This window comes from Callithrix jacchus, chromosome 11, assembly GCF_049354715.1.
Source record: "Callithrix jacchus isolate 240 chromosome 11, calJac240_pri, whole genome shotgun sequence".
Classification (NCBI taxonomy): Eukaryota; Metazoa; Chordata; class Mammalia; order Primates; family Cebidae; genus Callithrix; species Callithrix jacchus.
This window is the reverse complement of record NC_133512.1, coordinates 11,084,670-11,100,440: the sequence shown is the minus strand read 5'-3', so window position 1 is coordinate 11,100,440 and position 15,771 is coordinate 11,084,670. Positions and strand designations below refer to the sequence as shown.

At 39.2% G+C, this 15,771-nt stretch overlaps 1 protein-coding gene and 1 pseudogene across 1 annotated transcript; one reads left to right on the top strand and one right to left on the bottom strand.

Moving 5' to 3' along the window:
• Window positions 1-21: 21 nt before the first annotated feature.
• PSMA2 (proteasome 20S subunit alpha 2) lies at window positions 22-15,401 on the top strand. The gene is made up of 8 exons (XM_002751359.6): window positions 22-78; window positions 5,056-5,132; window positions 5,824-5,956; window positions 7,767-7,889; window positions 8,859-8,940; window positions 10,722-10,795; window positions 14,440-14,497; window positions 14,585-15,401. Exons 1-8 carry the CDS (start codon window positions 38-40, stop codon window positions 14,699-14,701), a joined length of 705 nt encoding a protein of 234 aa, XP_002751405.1. The 5' UTR covers window positions 22-37; the 3' UTR covers window positions 14,702-15,401.
• LOC103794694 (serine-threonine kinase receptor-associated protein-like) lies at window positions 12,361-13,992 on the bottom strand (annotated as a pseudogene).
• Window positions 15,402-15,771: the final 370 nt, after the last annotated feature.

The following is a 15,771-nucleotide window of genomic DNA, read 5'->3' as shown; positions in this document are numbered from 1 at the left end:
GCATGTGTGCGAATGTTCTTCGGCTCTTCGGGTAAAGATGGCGGAACGCGGGTACAGCTTTTCGCTGACTACATTCAGGTATGGAAGGGGCCCTCGAGGTCCTTAGCGTAGCCGAGGTTGCAGGAGCTCCGTCGACTTAGTTTTTCCCATCCTGACGTCGGGATTGGTGCTTCTGGAGGGGTCAGTAGGGAAAGGAGGTGGAAATGCGGCTTTGCAAAGTCACTTGCCGGGCTGGCCCGGGATTCCGGGAGCTTCCATGGTCGGAGGCTGCTGGAGGGTCTGGGGTATGCGGTTCTGCGGGGTTAATTTGGGGCTGCGGGACGGTGAGGCACATATCCAAGGATTTGCTTTCACTTTGGAGTCTAGAAAAGAAGAAAGTTTTAGATTAATCATCTCTGGGTGGCCCATTCGGTACCCAGGATTTTTTTCCTGTCCCAAGTAGACCTGATGCGGTGCTTTCTGAAACTCGGAATCTTGGTCAAATATGTGGGGTCCCCTTTTCTTGGAGAACTCTCAGCTTTACAGTTAAGTCGGAGTCTTGGCCTCCATTTGGCACTAGTGTCTTTTAAAACCTCCCGCTTTCGGTTTCTGCAATGTACCAATTAGAAACATAAGGACTAAAAACCGAAAGCGCTTGTCTATCACTTTTTTGTGAACGCCTAACAATGAGGCAACAGTTTACGTTTGGGCCTGTTTTTGAGGTGGGGGAATGTGGGAGGGGGATATTTACGTTGAACGAGATCGTAGACTTTTCTGTTGTAGTACAGAGGATTAGAATGAGTTTACTTTCCAAAATACAATTGAAGCGAACCGTGGCTCCCAGTGTGAGAAAACCATCACTGAAGACTTTTAAAAGTTGACTTGGAAAGTTTTCTGATTTAACCATGTTCTTGAGGATCAGTAATGCCCAGTTTACTTCAAATGTACTCCTGACAACTGAAGGCAGGCGGGATCTAACTTGTTGAGTACTTTGTGTGTAGGTGCAACTTAACCTTAACCTATTCCATCTCTTTGCACTGCTGTAATCAGTGTTATCTCAGCTTCTTACAGATGAACCAAAACCAGCTTGCACAAATTAAATAACTTGTCTAAGGTCATCGATGAGTAGTTGAGTTGACATTCAACCTGGGTTTTTTTTTCTGATAACGAAAACTAATTCACCTTCCATTAGATAATGTCTTAAATTCCAAAAGTGCTTTTTTTGTTGGCAGTTTTCGATAAGCAGTGAGTGCATGTAATAAGTTTTTTTGTAACCTTTGAACGAGATTCATTATGCAATAAAAGTCTCATATATGACAATAGTGTGTGCATTGTGTAGTCACTGTTCATATTTGTGCAGAAAACAAATGTGCTCCCTCTTTTAGAGACAGACTTGGCAGCCTCCAGCTCTTGGGCTCAAGGGATCATCCTGCCTCAGTATTTTTTTCCTTTTTTTCCTTTTTTAGACACGGGGTCTTGCCATGTTGCATAGCCTGCAAATGTGGTCTTTTATCTCGAAGAAAGTGTAATTCTAGTGGAGCGGAAACATAAAACAACCATATACTCTGAGGGACTGAATCTTTTTTTTTTTTTTTTTGATAACAGATTTCTTTATTAAACTTTTGGCCAGACCCGGTGACTCACATCTGTAATCCCAGCTACTTGGGAGGCTGAGGCAGAAGGATTACTTTAGCCCAGGAGTTCAAGACTAGCCTGGGTAACACAGCAAGACCCTATCTCTGAAAACATTAAAAAAATTAGCTAGGCATATGCCTGTAATCCAAGCTATTTGGGAGACTGACAGCTAGAGGAGCACTTGAGCCCGAGAGTTTAGGATGCAGTGAGCTGTGATTCTGCCCCTGCACTCCAGCCTGGGTCACAAAGTGATACCCATATCGAAAAAAAAATTTTTTGAAAATGAAACTTATGTTTTTAGCATAGTGGATTCAACTGTTTTAGATAAAAAGAAAATACTGTAATCCCAGCACTCTGGGAGGCCGAGGCAGGTGGATCACGAGGTCAAGAGTTCGAGACCATCCTGGTCAACATGGTGAAACCCCGTCTCTACTAAAAATGCAAAAAAAAAATTAGCTGGGCACGGTGGCATGTGCCTGTAATCCCAGCTACTCAGGAGGCTGAGGCAGGAGAATTGCCTGATCCCAGGAGGTGGAGGTTGCGGTGAGCCGAGGTCGCGCCATTGCACTCCAGCCTGGGTAACAAGAGCAAAACTCCATCTCAAAAAAAAAAAAAAGAAAGAAAATACTTGTTTCTAGCCTGTTGTAATCAGAATTAAACTAAAGGTGGAAGGGACTAGAGACCATACAGGATGAAACAGTTCTTGTGGACTGCGTTTGGTTGGGGCATTGACAATAAATGAGTAAACAAATTGGTGCCTGCTAATAAATTCTCTTACTAAGGAATTGTATTTTTAAAAGGGTGAAGGAAAGAATAAGACTTGAAATTGAGTAGTCAGGAAACATGAAAGGCTTGTTCTTGGGGTGATTTTTGAGACTGGAAGACTAAAAATAGCCAGCTATTTGAAGATTGAGGAATAAGGAGAGTTGTAGACAGAGGGAACAGCATGTGTAAATGCCCTGAAACGGGAAAGGAGCTTGAGCTCTTAAAGGAACTGAAATGAGGCAGATGTGCTATAGTGAGCAAGGAGGTAATGTGGGAGAGGGTAAATGTGTGGGGCTTTGTAGGCTAGAGAAGGAGATTTTATCTTAAGTGAACAGAGAAGTTATTACAGACTCTGTAAGTGGAGGTGACATGGTACAAAGCTGACTTTGCCTGGGGGTGAAAGTAAGGTTGAGAAGGAGGAAAACCACTTAGAAGGCTATTTCAGTTACCCCATGTAGGGATGCTGGTGCTATGGAATGGGATAGTGGCATTATGGAACATAAAATGGTTGATTGCTCACCCAGCTCACAGGTTTGTGACCTTTCAGGCAGAAAGATGCAGTGGTAAAGATAGATACGTACAGGTAATGGAAACAGAGAAAAGGGAACTATTAAGTTTACATGAGCCTTTAAATGTTACCCAGGGGTATATGAACTGGTATTGAACAGTAATTGAAAGCTGGATGGACCTAAAAGTCATGATATGATTATTGAAATAGTGACTATTGAAGGAAAAAAAGTTCAGCCTAATTTTTTAATTTAAATGTCAGTTGATGTTATTCTGCTCATATTAACTAATTATATCAAAAGTCTTAGAGCTGTCACCCATATGTCTGTTTCTCTAATTGGTCTAGATGTGTCTCTGTCAGCCAAATGATTGTGGATTTTTTTTTTTTTTTCAGTTTGCTCATCATGAGCGTGATTGTGGATTCTTGATACTAGGTTATGTGCTGGAATCCTGACTGAACAGAGCTAACCGTATTGAGGAAGACAAATATTATAAAAATAATAAAGAGGCTGAGGCAGGAGGACTGTTTGAGGCCAGGAGTTTGAGGCCAGCCTGGGCAACATGGCGAGACCCTGTTTCTACAAAATAATAATAATAATAATAATAATAATTCAGATATGATGAATCTTAGGCAAAGAGGAAGTACAGGACATCACCGGCTTCAGTGACTAGGTATTCAACTTACTGTGAGGGGTCAGGACAATTTCCCTGAGGACATGATTGAAGGATTGTCAGAGAAATTCACAGTGCAATAGAGAAATGCATTTCAGACGGAGGGATTAGCTCGTCAGTGAGGGTTTTGAAGTCTGAGAGTAGTCTTTGTGTTTGGAGCAAGGAGAGATGGAATTGAGTTTTGAGTGACAAAAGGAATATCTGTAATTATATAAAGAGAAAACATGGCCTTCTGAAATTAACTTTTCAATAGTAGACAGAAGATAAGGATCCAGCCGTGTCACTTTGAACAAATTAGTTTCACTCAGACTTTTTGTTTATCTATGAAATTAGGTTGGTTTATGATGATTCTAATTAAACAACTAGGTAACTAGGTTGAAATAAAATATAACTCTAAAAGGCCAGTTTGAGGCTAGTGTTTAGCTACCAAACCCATGGAAGCAGATCTGTTAAGTTTGACAATCGTGTGGTTTCTAGAAATGGTTGTATATTATATATATAGAAAATACTTCATTGTGAGTGATATCTAGGTCTTATGTCTTAGGCCATGTCAGCTTTTTAAAACCACCCCCCTCCTACATAAAATATATGCTGCTGTTTGGTTTTTAACAGACACATACATGTTCTTAGTAACATTACTATTCAGTATGTGCTTGTTACTGATTTTGTGCCAGACAGTTTTATGGGAATGATTTCACTTCATCACAACAATGCTTTGAAATAGGTACGTTTGTCCCTGCTTATCCTCGGGGAATTGATTCCGGGGGTCCTGTAGAGGGTGGTGATTTCAGGACCCCCACGAATACCAAGTCAAGGCGTACTCAAGTCCTGTAGTCAGCGCTGTGGAATCCACTGATATGGAAAGCCAGTTGTAGTTACCGTGTCCCCATTTTACAGGTGAGAAAACCGATATAGAGAACCTAAGTGGTGAAAAGAGGCATCAGTAATGCCACCGCTCCGTGTGGCAGACAGAAAACAACCAAAAAGAAAGTAGTGTTTTGGGAGTAGTATGTTCCAATTGCCTTGTAAACTTGGTTTCTTTTTTTTTTTTTTTGAGATGAAGTTTTGCTCTTGTTACCCAGGCTGGAGTGCAATGGCATGGAACTTGGCTCACTGCAACCTCCACCTCCCAGGTTCAAGCAATTCTCCTTCCTCAGCCTCCCAAGTAGCTGGGATTACAGGCATGCACCACCACACCTGGCTAATTTCTGTATTTTTAGTAAAGATGGGCTTACCATGTTAGGCTGGTCTCGAACTCCTGACCTCCGGTGATTCACCTACCTTGGCCTTCCAAAGTGCTGGGATTACAGGTGTGAGTCACTGCGCCCAGCTGTAAACTTGGTTTCTGTGCCACTTCATGATAGACGTCAAAGGGCAACTATTCCCTGGGGTTGGATTAATAGGATTTGACCTGTATATCTGTCCTGTCTCAGAAATGTTCCTACAATAAATATTTGATGATATGTCAACTTAACAAATACCTGTGTTTCTTTTAAGCCCATCTGGTAAACTTGTCCAGATTGAATATGCTTTGGCTGCTGTAGCTGGAGGAGCCCCGTCAGTGGGAATTAAAGGTAATGAAATGCTTCATTCATTTCAAATGCCTGTTAGTAGATCCTAATTATTTTGGAATTAATTGGTAATTAATTTATACAGAGCTGTGGCACTATAATTTTTAACAATTTTTTGTTAATTTACAGTGTTTTGTAATTTAAATCGTAATAAGCCTAAGGTCATTCAAATTTATTTTTCAAAGTAAACAATAATATCTTTATCTGTTGTGATATCCACAGTAGTCTTTCCCATTCAGAAAACTAAGTCTTTTTTTTTTTTCCTACTGATTATATCACTAGTGGCTGGCAGTTTTTAGCTTTATAATTTAGGAAAGATGTTTTAAGAGTTTTGCCTTAAAAGTCTGTATCATTTATTGTAAATTTCATGTTATAAGAATAGTGGGAAATGTAGGCAGAAATCCATTGTTTTAAAATGTATAATAAACTCTCAGGTATCCTTAGAGTGCTTTACGAAAGGTTATGTAATACCTTTAGCTGTAGGGATTTTTTTTGTGTATGGTAGTAAATGACCAGAGAGGGAAAAACTGACTTACCATTCCTTAGCTAATTTGGTAATAGGAATCTGGAAGAAAAGGTTTTATAAATGAGAGAAAATAAAGAAGTTTGAGTTTAGTGCATCCATAATTAGAAAGCTATTAAAACAGTCATATAAATGATTAAACATTTAGGTCTCTCTCTTTTTTTTTTTAAGCGGCAAATGGTGTGGTATTAGCAACTGAGAAAAAACAGAAATCCATTCTGTATGACGAGCGAAGTGTGCACAAAGTAGAGCCCATTACCAAGCACATCGGTTTGGTGTACAGCGGCATGGGCCCAGACTACAGGTACTTTATGCTGCTTAGAGTGTTTCTCGCCGTCTCATGAATTGATTGTAATCTGCATTTTCAGGAGAAAAATCAAGGTGGTTTTCCCTTCCGATTCTTGGTTTTTTTTTGAGCTTTATTTAGCAATAGCAGCCTCATTGAGAGCTGAATTTGGTTTGCCTGTACGGGTTACCTTAAAGAGAATAACTCATGTGAAAGCGGAGGTAGATAGAGCACATAACTCCTCTTTTCTCTGTTTAGTGGACTTCCCCTTCTGACGTATTCGTCTCTTACTACCCAGGAACTGGGCATAAGGGTTTTCGTTTTCCTCAGTGCAGTTTAAAAATGATAAAAAGCAATACATTTTTTTTTTTTTGGATTGCAGCCATTTATTGAAATTAGAGACATTTTTTAATTTTCTTGAGACTCCATTATCAGGCTGTCTACAAAGTCCACTGGGAGACAGAGGATCATTTGAACCCAGGAGTTTGAGGCTGTGGTGAGCTGCAAAGGGCCACCACACTACAGCCTGGGTGAGGAAACACCCTGTCTCAGAAAATAAAAAGACAACTTTTAGCCACATTTCCACACTTAAAATTAAAATGCTACATGGGGAATGCAGAGAAGCAATACATTTTATAGTAAACTGTATTTTTAAAAATATGAGGCAATGAGAGAAAGCATCACCATCAGTAGAACCTTATCTTTCTTCCCCGTTCTTCACAAAGAGACAGAATTCTCAACCACCACTGCAAGTGGTTGAGTATGGCAGCCGACCAGGATCCAGATGCTCATATAATCACCCCCTTTATGTTTCACAGGAAGAGAGAATAATCTTGTTACCCAGGATATCAGCAAGTTGAAAGAGATGGATAGCTTTCTGTGTCTGTAATTTAAACAATAAAAGGAGTATTACTTTATTGCTAATGATTTTGTGGAGCAAGATAGGTAGAGCCAAAGTTTCACTTTAATGAATCATAAAATGCAACAAGATCACTGGAATGTGATCAGTGAATCTTGTCACCACTATATAGGATGGATACTACAGTGTGCTGCCACTGATAGGATAAACTGAGGGATGGGACGTGACTGTCTCACAGAGGGGTAATGTGCATATTTCAGATCAGTAGCATACAAGCAAGTAAAGATAAATCCTATTTGTCTTGCTAATATATTTGATTGTTGTGTAATATCTTCTTAATCTCTTTTGACAAATTTTACTTTTGAAAAAAATTTTAAGAGACAGGGTCTTGCTGCGTTGCCCAGGCTGGTCTCAAACTTCTGGCCTCAAGTGATCTTCTTGCTTCAGCCTTGTAAAGTGTTGGGAATACAGGCATGAGCCACTGCACCCAGCTGAATGTAATTATTTCACCCAGCTGAACTAGTTACAAGTCGTTTCTTGTTTCTCAATCTCTGAAAGATTCTCTTTGAAGTGCAGGCAGAGAGATTAAAACAGTCTGCAGAAAGTAGTGACCTGAAACAAGAAAAATATACCCCGAATTGTGTGTATGTGTGTCGGGGGGTGGGGTGAGATATAAAAAGACAAGTGGCTGCCCTTGCATAAGGTTGACAGTCTTGAAGAAGCTGTGGAGCAAGAGAAAGTTCTCATTTTGTACATTCAATCTGTTACTTTTAAGCTGACTGGTACTCTGATGCTCTGTATTTTCTGTATCAACTGGAATCCAGTGTTAGAGTGAGAATAGCTGTGAGCCTATAGCCACCACTAAAGTGATACGTGTTAAACTTGTGTGGCAGGTACACGCCTGTAAAGGAGAGTGAGTCTAGGTAGTGGAGCATCTTCCCTAATTCAATCTTATGTTTTCCTTGTTAGAGTGCTTGTGCACAGAGCTCGAAAACTAGCTCAACAGTACTATCTCGTGTACCAAGAACCCATTCCCACAGCTCAGCTGGTACAGAGAGTAGCTTCTGTGATGCAGGAGTATACTCAGTCAGGGTAAGTTGCTTTTTTTTACTTGAAATGTGCCATGAATTGTTGGGGGAAGCATTTTATTTTATTATTTTATTTATTTATGTATTTATTTTTCTTTACCAGGCAGCGCTGAAGGAATAGAATATTTACTTAAGGAAAAAGTGTTTTCTTGTTGCTCATATAATAGCAGAAAGCAGCTTCTAAATATTAAAAGTCGTTTTGCCAGGGGTTAAAACACTTTATGGGCAGACAATCTTGCTACTTTTAATTTTTTTTTTTCTTTGAGTCAGAGTCTCACTCTGTCACTCATGCTGGAGTGCAATGTGGTGATCCCGGCTCACTGCAACCTCTGCCCCCTGGGCTCAGGTGATTCTCATGCCTCAGCCTCCCAAGTAGCTGGCACCACAAGCATGCATCACCATGCCCAGCTAATTTTGTTTTGTATTTTTTTGGTAGAGAGGTGGTTTCACCATGTTGGCCAGGCTGGTTTCAAAATCCTGACCTCAAGTGATCTGTCTGTCTTGGCCTTCCAAAGTGTTGAGACTGCACCTGGCTGCTACTTTCAGATTTATCTTTCTAACCAGAAATGATTGTAAGCATATGATGAAAGCAGCTTTTTGACACATTCATATTCCTTTTAATTCCAGTTTCTTAAGTTTGGTTGTGGATGAGAGGGGATACAGGTAGTTGTTGATATGTAAACCTAGTAGAAAATTGAAAGTCGTCATTTTGTTAGGACACTAACCCCAGTGTCTTAGGTGACACTGTTCAATCCAAAATTTTTTTTATTTTGCTACTGTTCCTCACTCACTACTGTAAAGAGAATTAGTTTTGAATTGATTCATTCAGAAAGGTGTTAAATACTTTTTCAGATACTTACAAGTCCAGTTCAGTTTGCCTGATAATTTGCTTTATTCGAGAGTACCGATAAGTTCTCGAGGATGACTTTAACACCATGAAAATGCCAAGTAATTTTCATTTTCCCGTCTACAGTGGTGTTCGTCCGTTTGGAGTTTCTTTACTTATTTGTGGTTGGAATGAAGGGCGACCATATTTATTTCAGTCAGATCCATCTGTAAGTATCATTGGATATATTTGAGGAATTTGTTCAAAGTGCTCTTTGAATATCTGACAGAAATAGAAACCATAACAACTTTACAATTTAGCAGTATTCTTTTTCACTTGGGCTTTAGAAAGCATGAAGTCGTGCATTTTTGTGTATATGTTTAAAATTTTGGTAATTTGGTCTTCTGATAAGGAAGCTGTGTGAGTTCTGCCCTCTTCTGCCATGTTCATTAGCTTCATACATTTGGGTGATTTGTTGAAATAGTTGTTATCAAATGTATTTAAACCTGTTACTTTGGGAAGTACTGCAATTGAAGATGGGGATCTGCAGAACAGTGTTGTACTGTTTGCCATTAGTTGAATCTTGGGGCTGACTTGAGTGACTCCTCCAGCAAAAACATTGATCTATCTTGAATCCAGTGTTTTGCAAAAATGATTGTTTAATTGGTACCTTGGGTGAGTTGTCTGCTCTAATGCAGAAGATTGGTGTCTGAGTAGAGGGTGTTTGTAAAGGATACTACTACTCCACATCTGTTGCATTTGCTATGAGAACCTTCAGACAAAATTCAGGATTAAGAAACGATCTTTCATGTTTTATGACTTAATAGTTCACTCAATGCAAACCTTATGATCTACTCTTATAACCTGAGATGGCAAAAGAGAAATATTTTGGTTGTTACTTAAATCAGAAAAATAAGTATTTAGGGAACTTTGATAGTGTCGTTATTCCATCTCTGAGCTTCTGAAGCTAAATGACAAGCCCTCTTACCTTCCTTTCCTGAAGGCGGCAGAAGCCACCATTTCTGGAATCCCGATTTCATCTTTTGTCCTATTTTCCCTTGTTGTATCTAAAAAAGCAATTGTTATTTAAAACATATTGGATTATGTTTCTTTTGGTATTTTGTCTAAGCGCATTATGTGTATTTTTCAACAGATGAGGCCATGACATGTGACATATTGCTGCCACTTGTGCTTCACCCTCATATTACAAAATATCAGGAGCTTTGGATATTTTTAATGAGACACTCTTTATTCGCCAGTGATCAAGAGTTGATTACCATTTTTCAGATTTATATGATAGATTTGTAAATCCCTTCGGTCTATTAAGCTAAAATATGAGTCTCATTTTCTTTAACTTCAGTTTCTTTGAACTGGCTTTTTCGCACAGTTTATGTACACTGAATTGCATCATCACCAACTCATCAGTTTGATGAGTTCTGATATATGTAAATGCCTGAAGAAACCATCACTGCAATCAGGATATCAGAAATTTCCAGAACCAGCAGGGCACAGTGGCTCATGCCTGTAATCCCAGCACTTTGGGAGGCTGAGGTGGGTGGATTGCCTGAGATCAAGAGTTTGAGGCCAGCCGGGCCAACATAGTGAAACCCCATCTCTACTGAAAATACAAAAAATTAGCTGGGCGCGGTGGCAGGTGCCTGTAATCCCAGCTACTAGGAAGGCTGAGGCAGGAGAATGGTTTGAACCTGGGAGGCGGAGGTTGCAGTGAGCCGAGATTGCGCCATTGCACTCCAGCCTGGGGAATAAGAGCAGGGCTCCATCTCAAAAAAAAAAAAAAAAATTTTTAGAACTTCCAAAAGTTTCTAAATGCCTCTTTGATTTCCATTCTTCTAGCCTTCTTAAAAAATAACCTACTCTGTGATGTTTTCCATTCTAATAATATGCTGTGACTTTCAAAGTTAGAACAGTTAATAAAGCTAGAAGTTAAATGGCAGGGCAATGTAATTAGTGTTTTAAAATGTGGCTCTTTACTCTTTCCTTCCTGATTAGGGAGCATACTTTGCCTGGAAAGCCACAGCAATGGGAAAGAACTATGTAAATGGGAAAACTTTCCTTGAGAAAAGGTAGGCTTACTCACTCTAACTACATTCATTAGAAAAGTCACTTTATGGTTTTTGGTGCTCTTTAATTAATTTCATGGGACGAAAGACATTTGCTTTATTACTCTGTATATGAATCTAGTTGCAGAAAAACAAAAATCTTCTATCCCTCCTAGTTTCCTAGCCTTCAGTATGCTAAGCGGTAATTAATATTCATTTCCTAAGGAGTTCTCTTTCTACATTCTATGGTTGCCTAATTTTTTTTTTTTTTTTACTTTTTACTTCACTTTTCCTGTCATTTCAGGAGGGGAAAAAAAAGAACATTGAATCTGGAATAAAAAATTTGGGGAGAAAAATTGTTTAATGATTTAATGGTAACAGTTTACATTATGACAGTAAAAAAGAATTGTGAAAGCAAATGCCTGGAGTTGAAGGTATATTAAATATTTGATGTATGTGCTTGATAAAAAGTGAAACACTCTAATAATCTGCTGTCAGTGCCCAAGCACAAACTGCTCTCCCTTATTTCCAGCTGTATTCTAGTCTTAGTGTTGTAATGGTCCTTCAAACCTCTCCAGGCTTTTGAAGAGGAAACTGTTTTATTTCTTGATATGTAACAGTTGCGCATGTCTTTGCAGTACATGTGATATTTTGATACCTGTATACAGTGCCTTTTCTTTGTGTTGGGAACATTGCACATCCTTTAGCTATTCTGAAATACACAGTAAATTGTTAATGATCATTTCCTGGCTGCACGATTGGACACCAGAACTTACTCCTTTCATCTGATCGTATTTTTATAACCCTTAACCGACTTCCATCATTTCTTCTTCCTCCTCCCTTCCCAGCCTCTAGTAATGGCTGTGCTACTCTCTACCTCAGTGAGATCCACCCTAGCCCCCACATATGAGTGAGAACATGCAATATTCATCTTTCTGTGTCTGGCTTATTTTACTTAACATAATGACCTCCGGTTCCATCCTGTTGCTGCAGATGACAGGATTTTTTTATGGCTGAATAATAATAAAAAATTTTGTAACTCCGTTTAACAGATAAACATTCACAGTACATTTTTCATATAATGCTAAGGTTATTAAAAATCTTAGGCCTGGTTTTAAATGGTAAATCTTAGGCTCTTAAAGCACTTTCTCTTTTACATATTAACGAGTCTTCCATAGATGACACATTGTTATTACATTTTATGTTTGTTTTATTTTTGTTTTAGAGGCATTTTATTTAGACAGTTAAAAACAATTAGATGTTCAAAAGCAGTGTACAGTAAAAATTAAACCAGTTACTTTATGTGTATTCCTTCTTTACAACAAAAGCAAAAAACAGTAACAACAAAGACATTCTGCTTTAAGGGAAAAATCAGACAAATATGCCAATATATTTTTCTTCTCCGCAATGACATAAATAGCTGCAAGAACTGTAATTGCAGTAAGAGAAGTCAGATGTTGTCTTGTACTACATATTCATTAAAAAGATAACAGGCCATTGTACTACAAGAGGATAACTCAGCCTCCCTTCATCTGATGCTCTTGAGATTTCACTTACAGGTAATGCCAACTTAGTTATTCCAGCACTGGAGCTGATTCATATTCCCCATTATTTACTGCCGCTTTTGCCTTAAGCAGAGAGTAACTCTGGAAGGCTGATGCTTTCCTCTGCTTGTTCATTCTAGTCCATAGGTTGTATACTATCTGTGGCACATGCTTGATGCTCAGACCTTAACTTGAGGAGTTGAAGAGCAGGTAGAATCTGAATTCTCTGAAGCGGTTTCTTCCAGCTCCTCTTCTTGTCGCTGGAGAACCAATCCTAGGCTCCGCCAGCTCACCAGTATCTTCTTCGGGAAGCACACATTTCCAAAGGCCATGTGTTTCTCCTACCACAGTTTGCCAGTCTCATCGTTCCATCTTCGGAAACACTGGCATAGAGTTCTCCATCAGGACCAAATCTCACACAGTGAATAGGACAGTAGTGTCCTTTGTAGGATACTAATTCTTCTCCACTGTTACCATCATACTTATAGGTTTAAAGTCTTCACCACCTGCAACAAGGAATTTTTTTTCTCAGGATGAAGAGACGGAGAGTATTGGTTTCAGGAGCTTGAAAGGATTTAATTGGTTCCAAATTTATTGCACTATCAAAAGCAATGGATCAGCCATAAGTTATTACCAAAATCTTTCTCAGGAATAGATTCTATACTACTGGGAGGCATATTAAAATTTAAATATTTTACTTCTGTCATAATAGCATGATCCCGAAGTCAAACTGTTGTCATCAGAAGAAGGAATCCATTTATCCTCACTGTACCACAGGGCCTTTTGTATACCAGAGCTGTGGTCACTAATTTCCTCAGGTTCTGCTTCGGGTTTGTTCAAATCATATATGTGTAACATTTACCCTGTCCACCGGTTAACAAATAATTACTATCCATGAAATCCATAGTCTTGACACTGTGTTTATGAGCCAGGGTTATCAGTTCATCTCCTGGGACAGCATCCCACACTTTGGCTATGAAATCTGCAGCTGCAGTGGCTGCTTTTGTGGCATCCTTATTCAGTGTTGTACCCCAGACAACATCTTTATGACCCAAAAATCTTCCAATCCAGTCGCCTGTATCTCCCTGGCATAGCATAGGTTTACCATGTTTGCAAGCACTGATTAAGAAGTACTGGTAAGGCTGGCTGGGCGCAGTGGCTCATGCCTGTAATATCAGAACTTCAGGAGGCCAAGGCGGGGGTAGATCACGAGGTTAGAAGTTCAAGATCAGCCTAGCCAACAAGGTGAAACCCTGTCTCTTCTAAAAATGCAGAAATTAGCTGGGCGTGGTGGTATGTGCATGTAATCCCAGATATTTGGGAGGCTGAAGCAGGAAAGTTGCTTGAACTCAGGAGGCAGAGGTTGCAGAACCAAGATTGTGCCACTACACCCCAGCCTGAAAGACAGAGCAAGACTCTGTCTCATAAAAAAAAAAAAAAAAGCCTGTAAGGCATGATGCCACTGAAGGCCAAGTCAGCCACAGGCCATGGGTGGCCAGAACAGATGAGCAATATCAGTCTCATTGCCATGGCCACAGCGAACCCAGTGATTGGGCTGTTGGGCTGAGGTTCATCCTTCTCTCCTCTGCTGCATCGCCTTGGGCTCCTCCAGGCCTTATCCTGACTCTGGGACTTGGCCAGGAAACTAGAAAAGGTGGCTAGGGAGGGGCCAGGGAGTCTGCAAAGGGCAAGCAAAAGTTGACGAGGGATGACTGAAGAACTGGCCCAGCCACTGTTTGCACTGTCCACACTGGTATCGCCAGGAAGTGACACGTTAGGTTTTAGCTTGTAAGAAAAAGATGAGATTTTAGCAAAGGTTTGATTTTTCTGTGTTTTAAAAATTATACTGCTACCACATCCTGATTATGTTAAAATATTTATACTTAAGAAGTTTCCTAAAATAAACTCATTTTAGGGCCATACTCTTCATGATGTTGGGAATTGAGCACCAAATATTGTCAGTTTTTTATCTGGGACAGCTATCTCAAGGAGGTGACTAAAAGTAAATGTGTAATTTAGTATTTTTAAGATTTTTAGAGTTTTAAAAACTTAATGTTGTTGCTGTTGTTGTATTCAGAGTCATACAGAATATAAACAATGCTATAACTTTTTCTGATTCTTCAGATATAATGAAGATCTGGAACTTGAAGATGCCATTCATACAGCCATCTTAACCCTAAAGGTTAGCTCAGTAGTTAACAACTGGATTTATAATGCTTTTATAATTAACCACTTAGCAAATTGACCTTTTTTCCTCCCTCCTCAATAGGAAAGCTTTGAAGGGCAAATGACAGAGGATAACATAGAAGTTGGAATCTGCAATGAAGCTGGATTTAGGAGGCTGACTCCCACTGAAGTTAAGGATTACCTGGCTGCCATAGCATAACAGTGAAGTGACTGAAAAACCGAGAATTTCAGATAATCTGTCTACTTAAATATGTTTAAAGTATGTTTTGTTTTGCAGACTTTTTGCATACTTATTTCTACTTGGTTTAAATCGACTGTTTTTAAAATGACTTATAAATCCTAATAAACTGCTAAACTCACCTCCCAGCCTTTTAGGAGTTGCTAGAGTTTTAACAGTTAATTCCTGCTTTTTTATCGTAGTTGATTTCTGAAGACCACATTGCAAAGCAGAATGATGAAATCACTGCTTTTAGTTGTCAGACTTTTGGTGAAGTCAAATCTTACTGCCCTCTTCACTACAGATGTTGCCTGTGTTTCCATAAAGCAAAATGCTGATTTTGGTAAAAACAGCACTGCTTCTAGAGCTAGAAGGATCTGCAGACTTTCACGGACTCGTGGGACAAGAAAAGCATAGGTGCTTTTAGGTGCCATTAGGTAGTGATCAGTGAAATTCTAGGGTGCTCTATGAGATTGTATTGGGGCTATGAAGAGTGGTCAGCTGAATAGGTCTCCATGGGAGATACATGATGTCAGTAAATAAACTGGTTTGCTGGTTCCTGTCGGTGTCTCCATCACAAGTAGGTAGATGTTTTAAAGGAACCCCTTAGATTTTTGTTAGACTTTTTAACAAGGATGAGCACAAGTGTTTGAAATAAAATGTTAATACCTAAGTGTCAAAACTGTGGCTTCAGGCTCTTGTTAATTCATTAATGTAATCAGTATGATCAGTACCTTTACTATAATGAAAGTTATAATTATCTGAACTCTCATGTGAAGGCAGTGCTTAGTTTTTTGTTTTTTTTTTTTTAAGGTATCTTAGGATAAAAAAATCATTAATCTGGATTATAGAAAATAAGGAGAGTTTATAAGCACAATCATTCTTACCAACGTGAAAGTATAGTGGGCAATTCCATGATTTAAGTGTAGCTCAAAAGATTCTAAGATTTAGTTTAGGGGAAAAGAACCTTATTTTGGAGATTTTTGTCAGGATCACCAGTTCTGTTACCTACCGTCACTGTAATACCCATATCTTGTTAGGTGACAAAAGCA

Excerpts from the sequence above, each read along its gene's own strand:
- PSMA2 (XM_002751359.6), top strand. The coding sequence starts at position 38 with ATGGCGGAACGCGGGTACAGCTTTTCGCTGACTACATTCAG. Across the intron at positions 5,957-7,766 it reads GGCATGGGCCCAGACTACAG|AGTGCTTGTGCACAGAGCTC; the intron begins GTACTTTATGCT and ends TTTCCTTGTTAG. Across the intron at positions 8,941-10,721 it reads TATTTCAGTCAGATCCATCT|GGAGCATACTTTGCCTGGAA; the intron begins GTAAGTATCATT and ends CTTCCTGATTAG.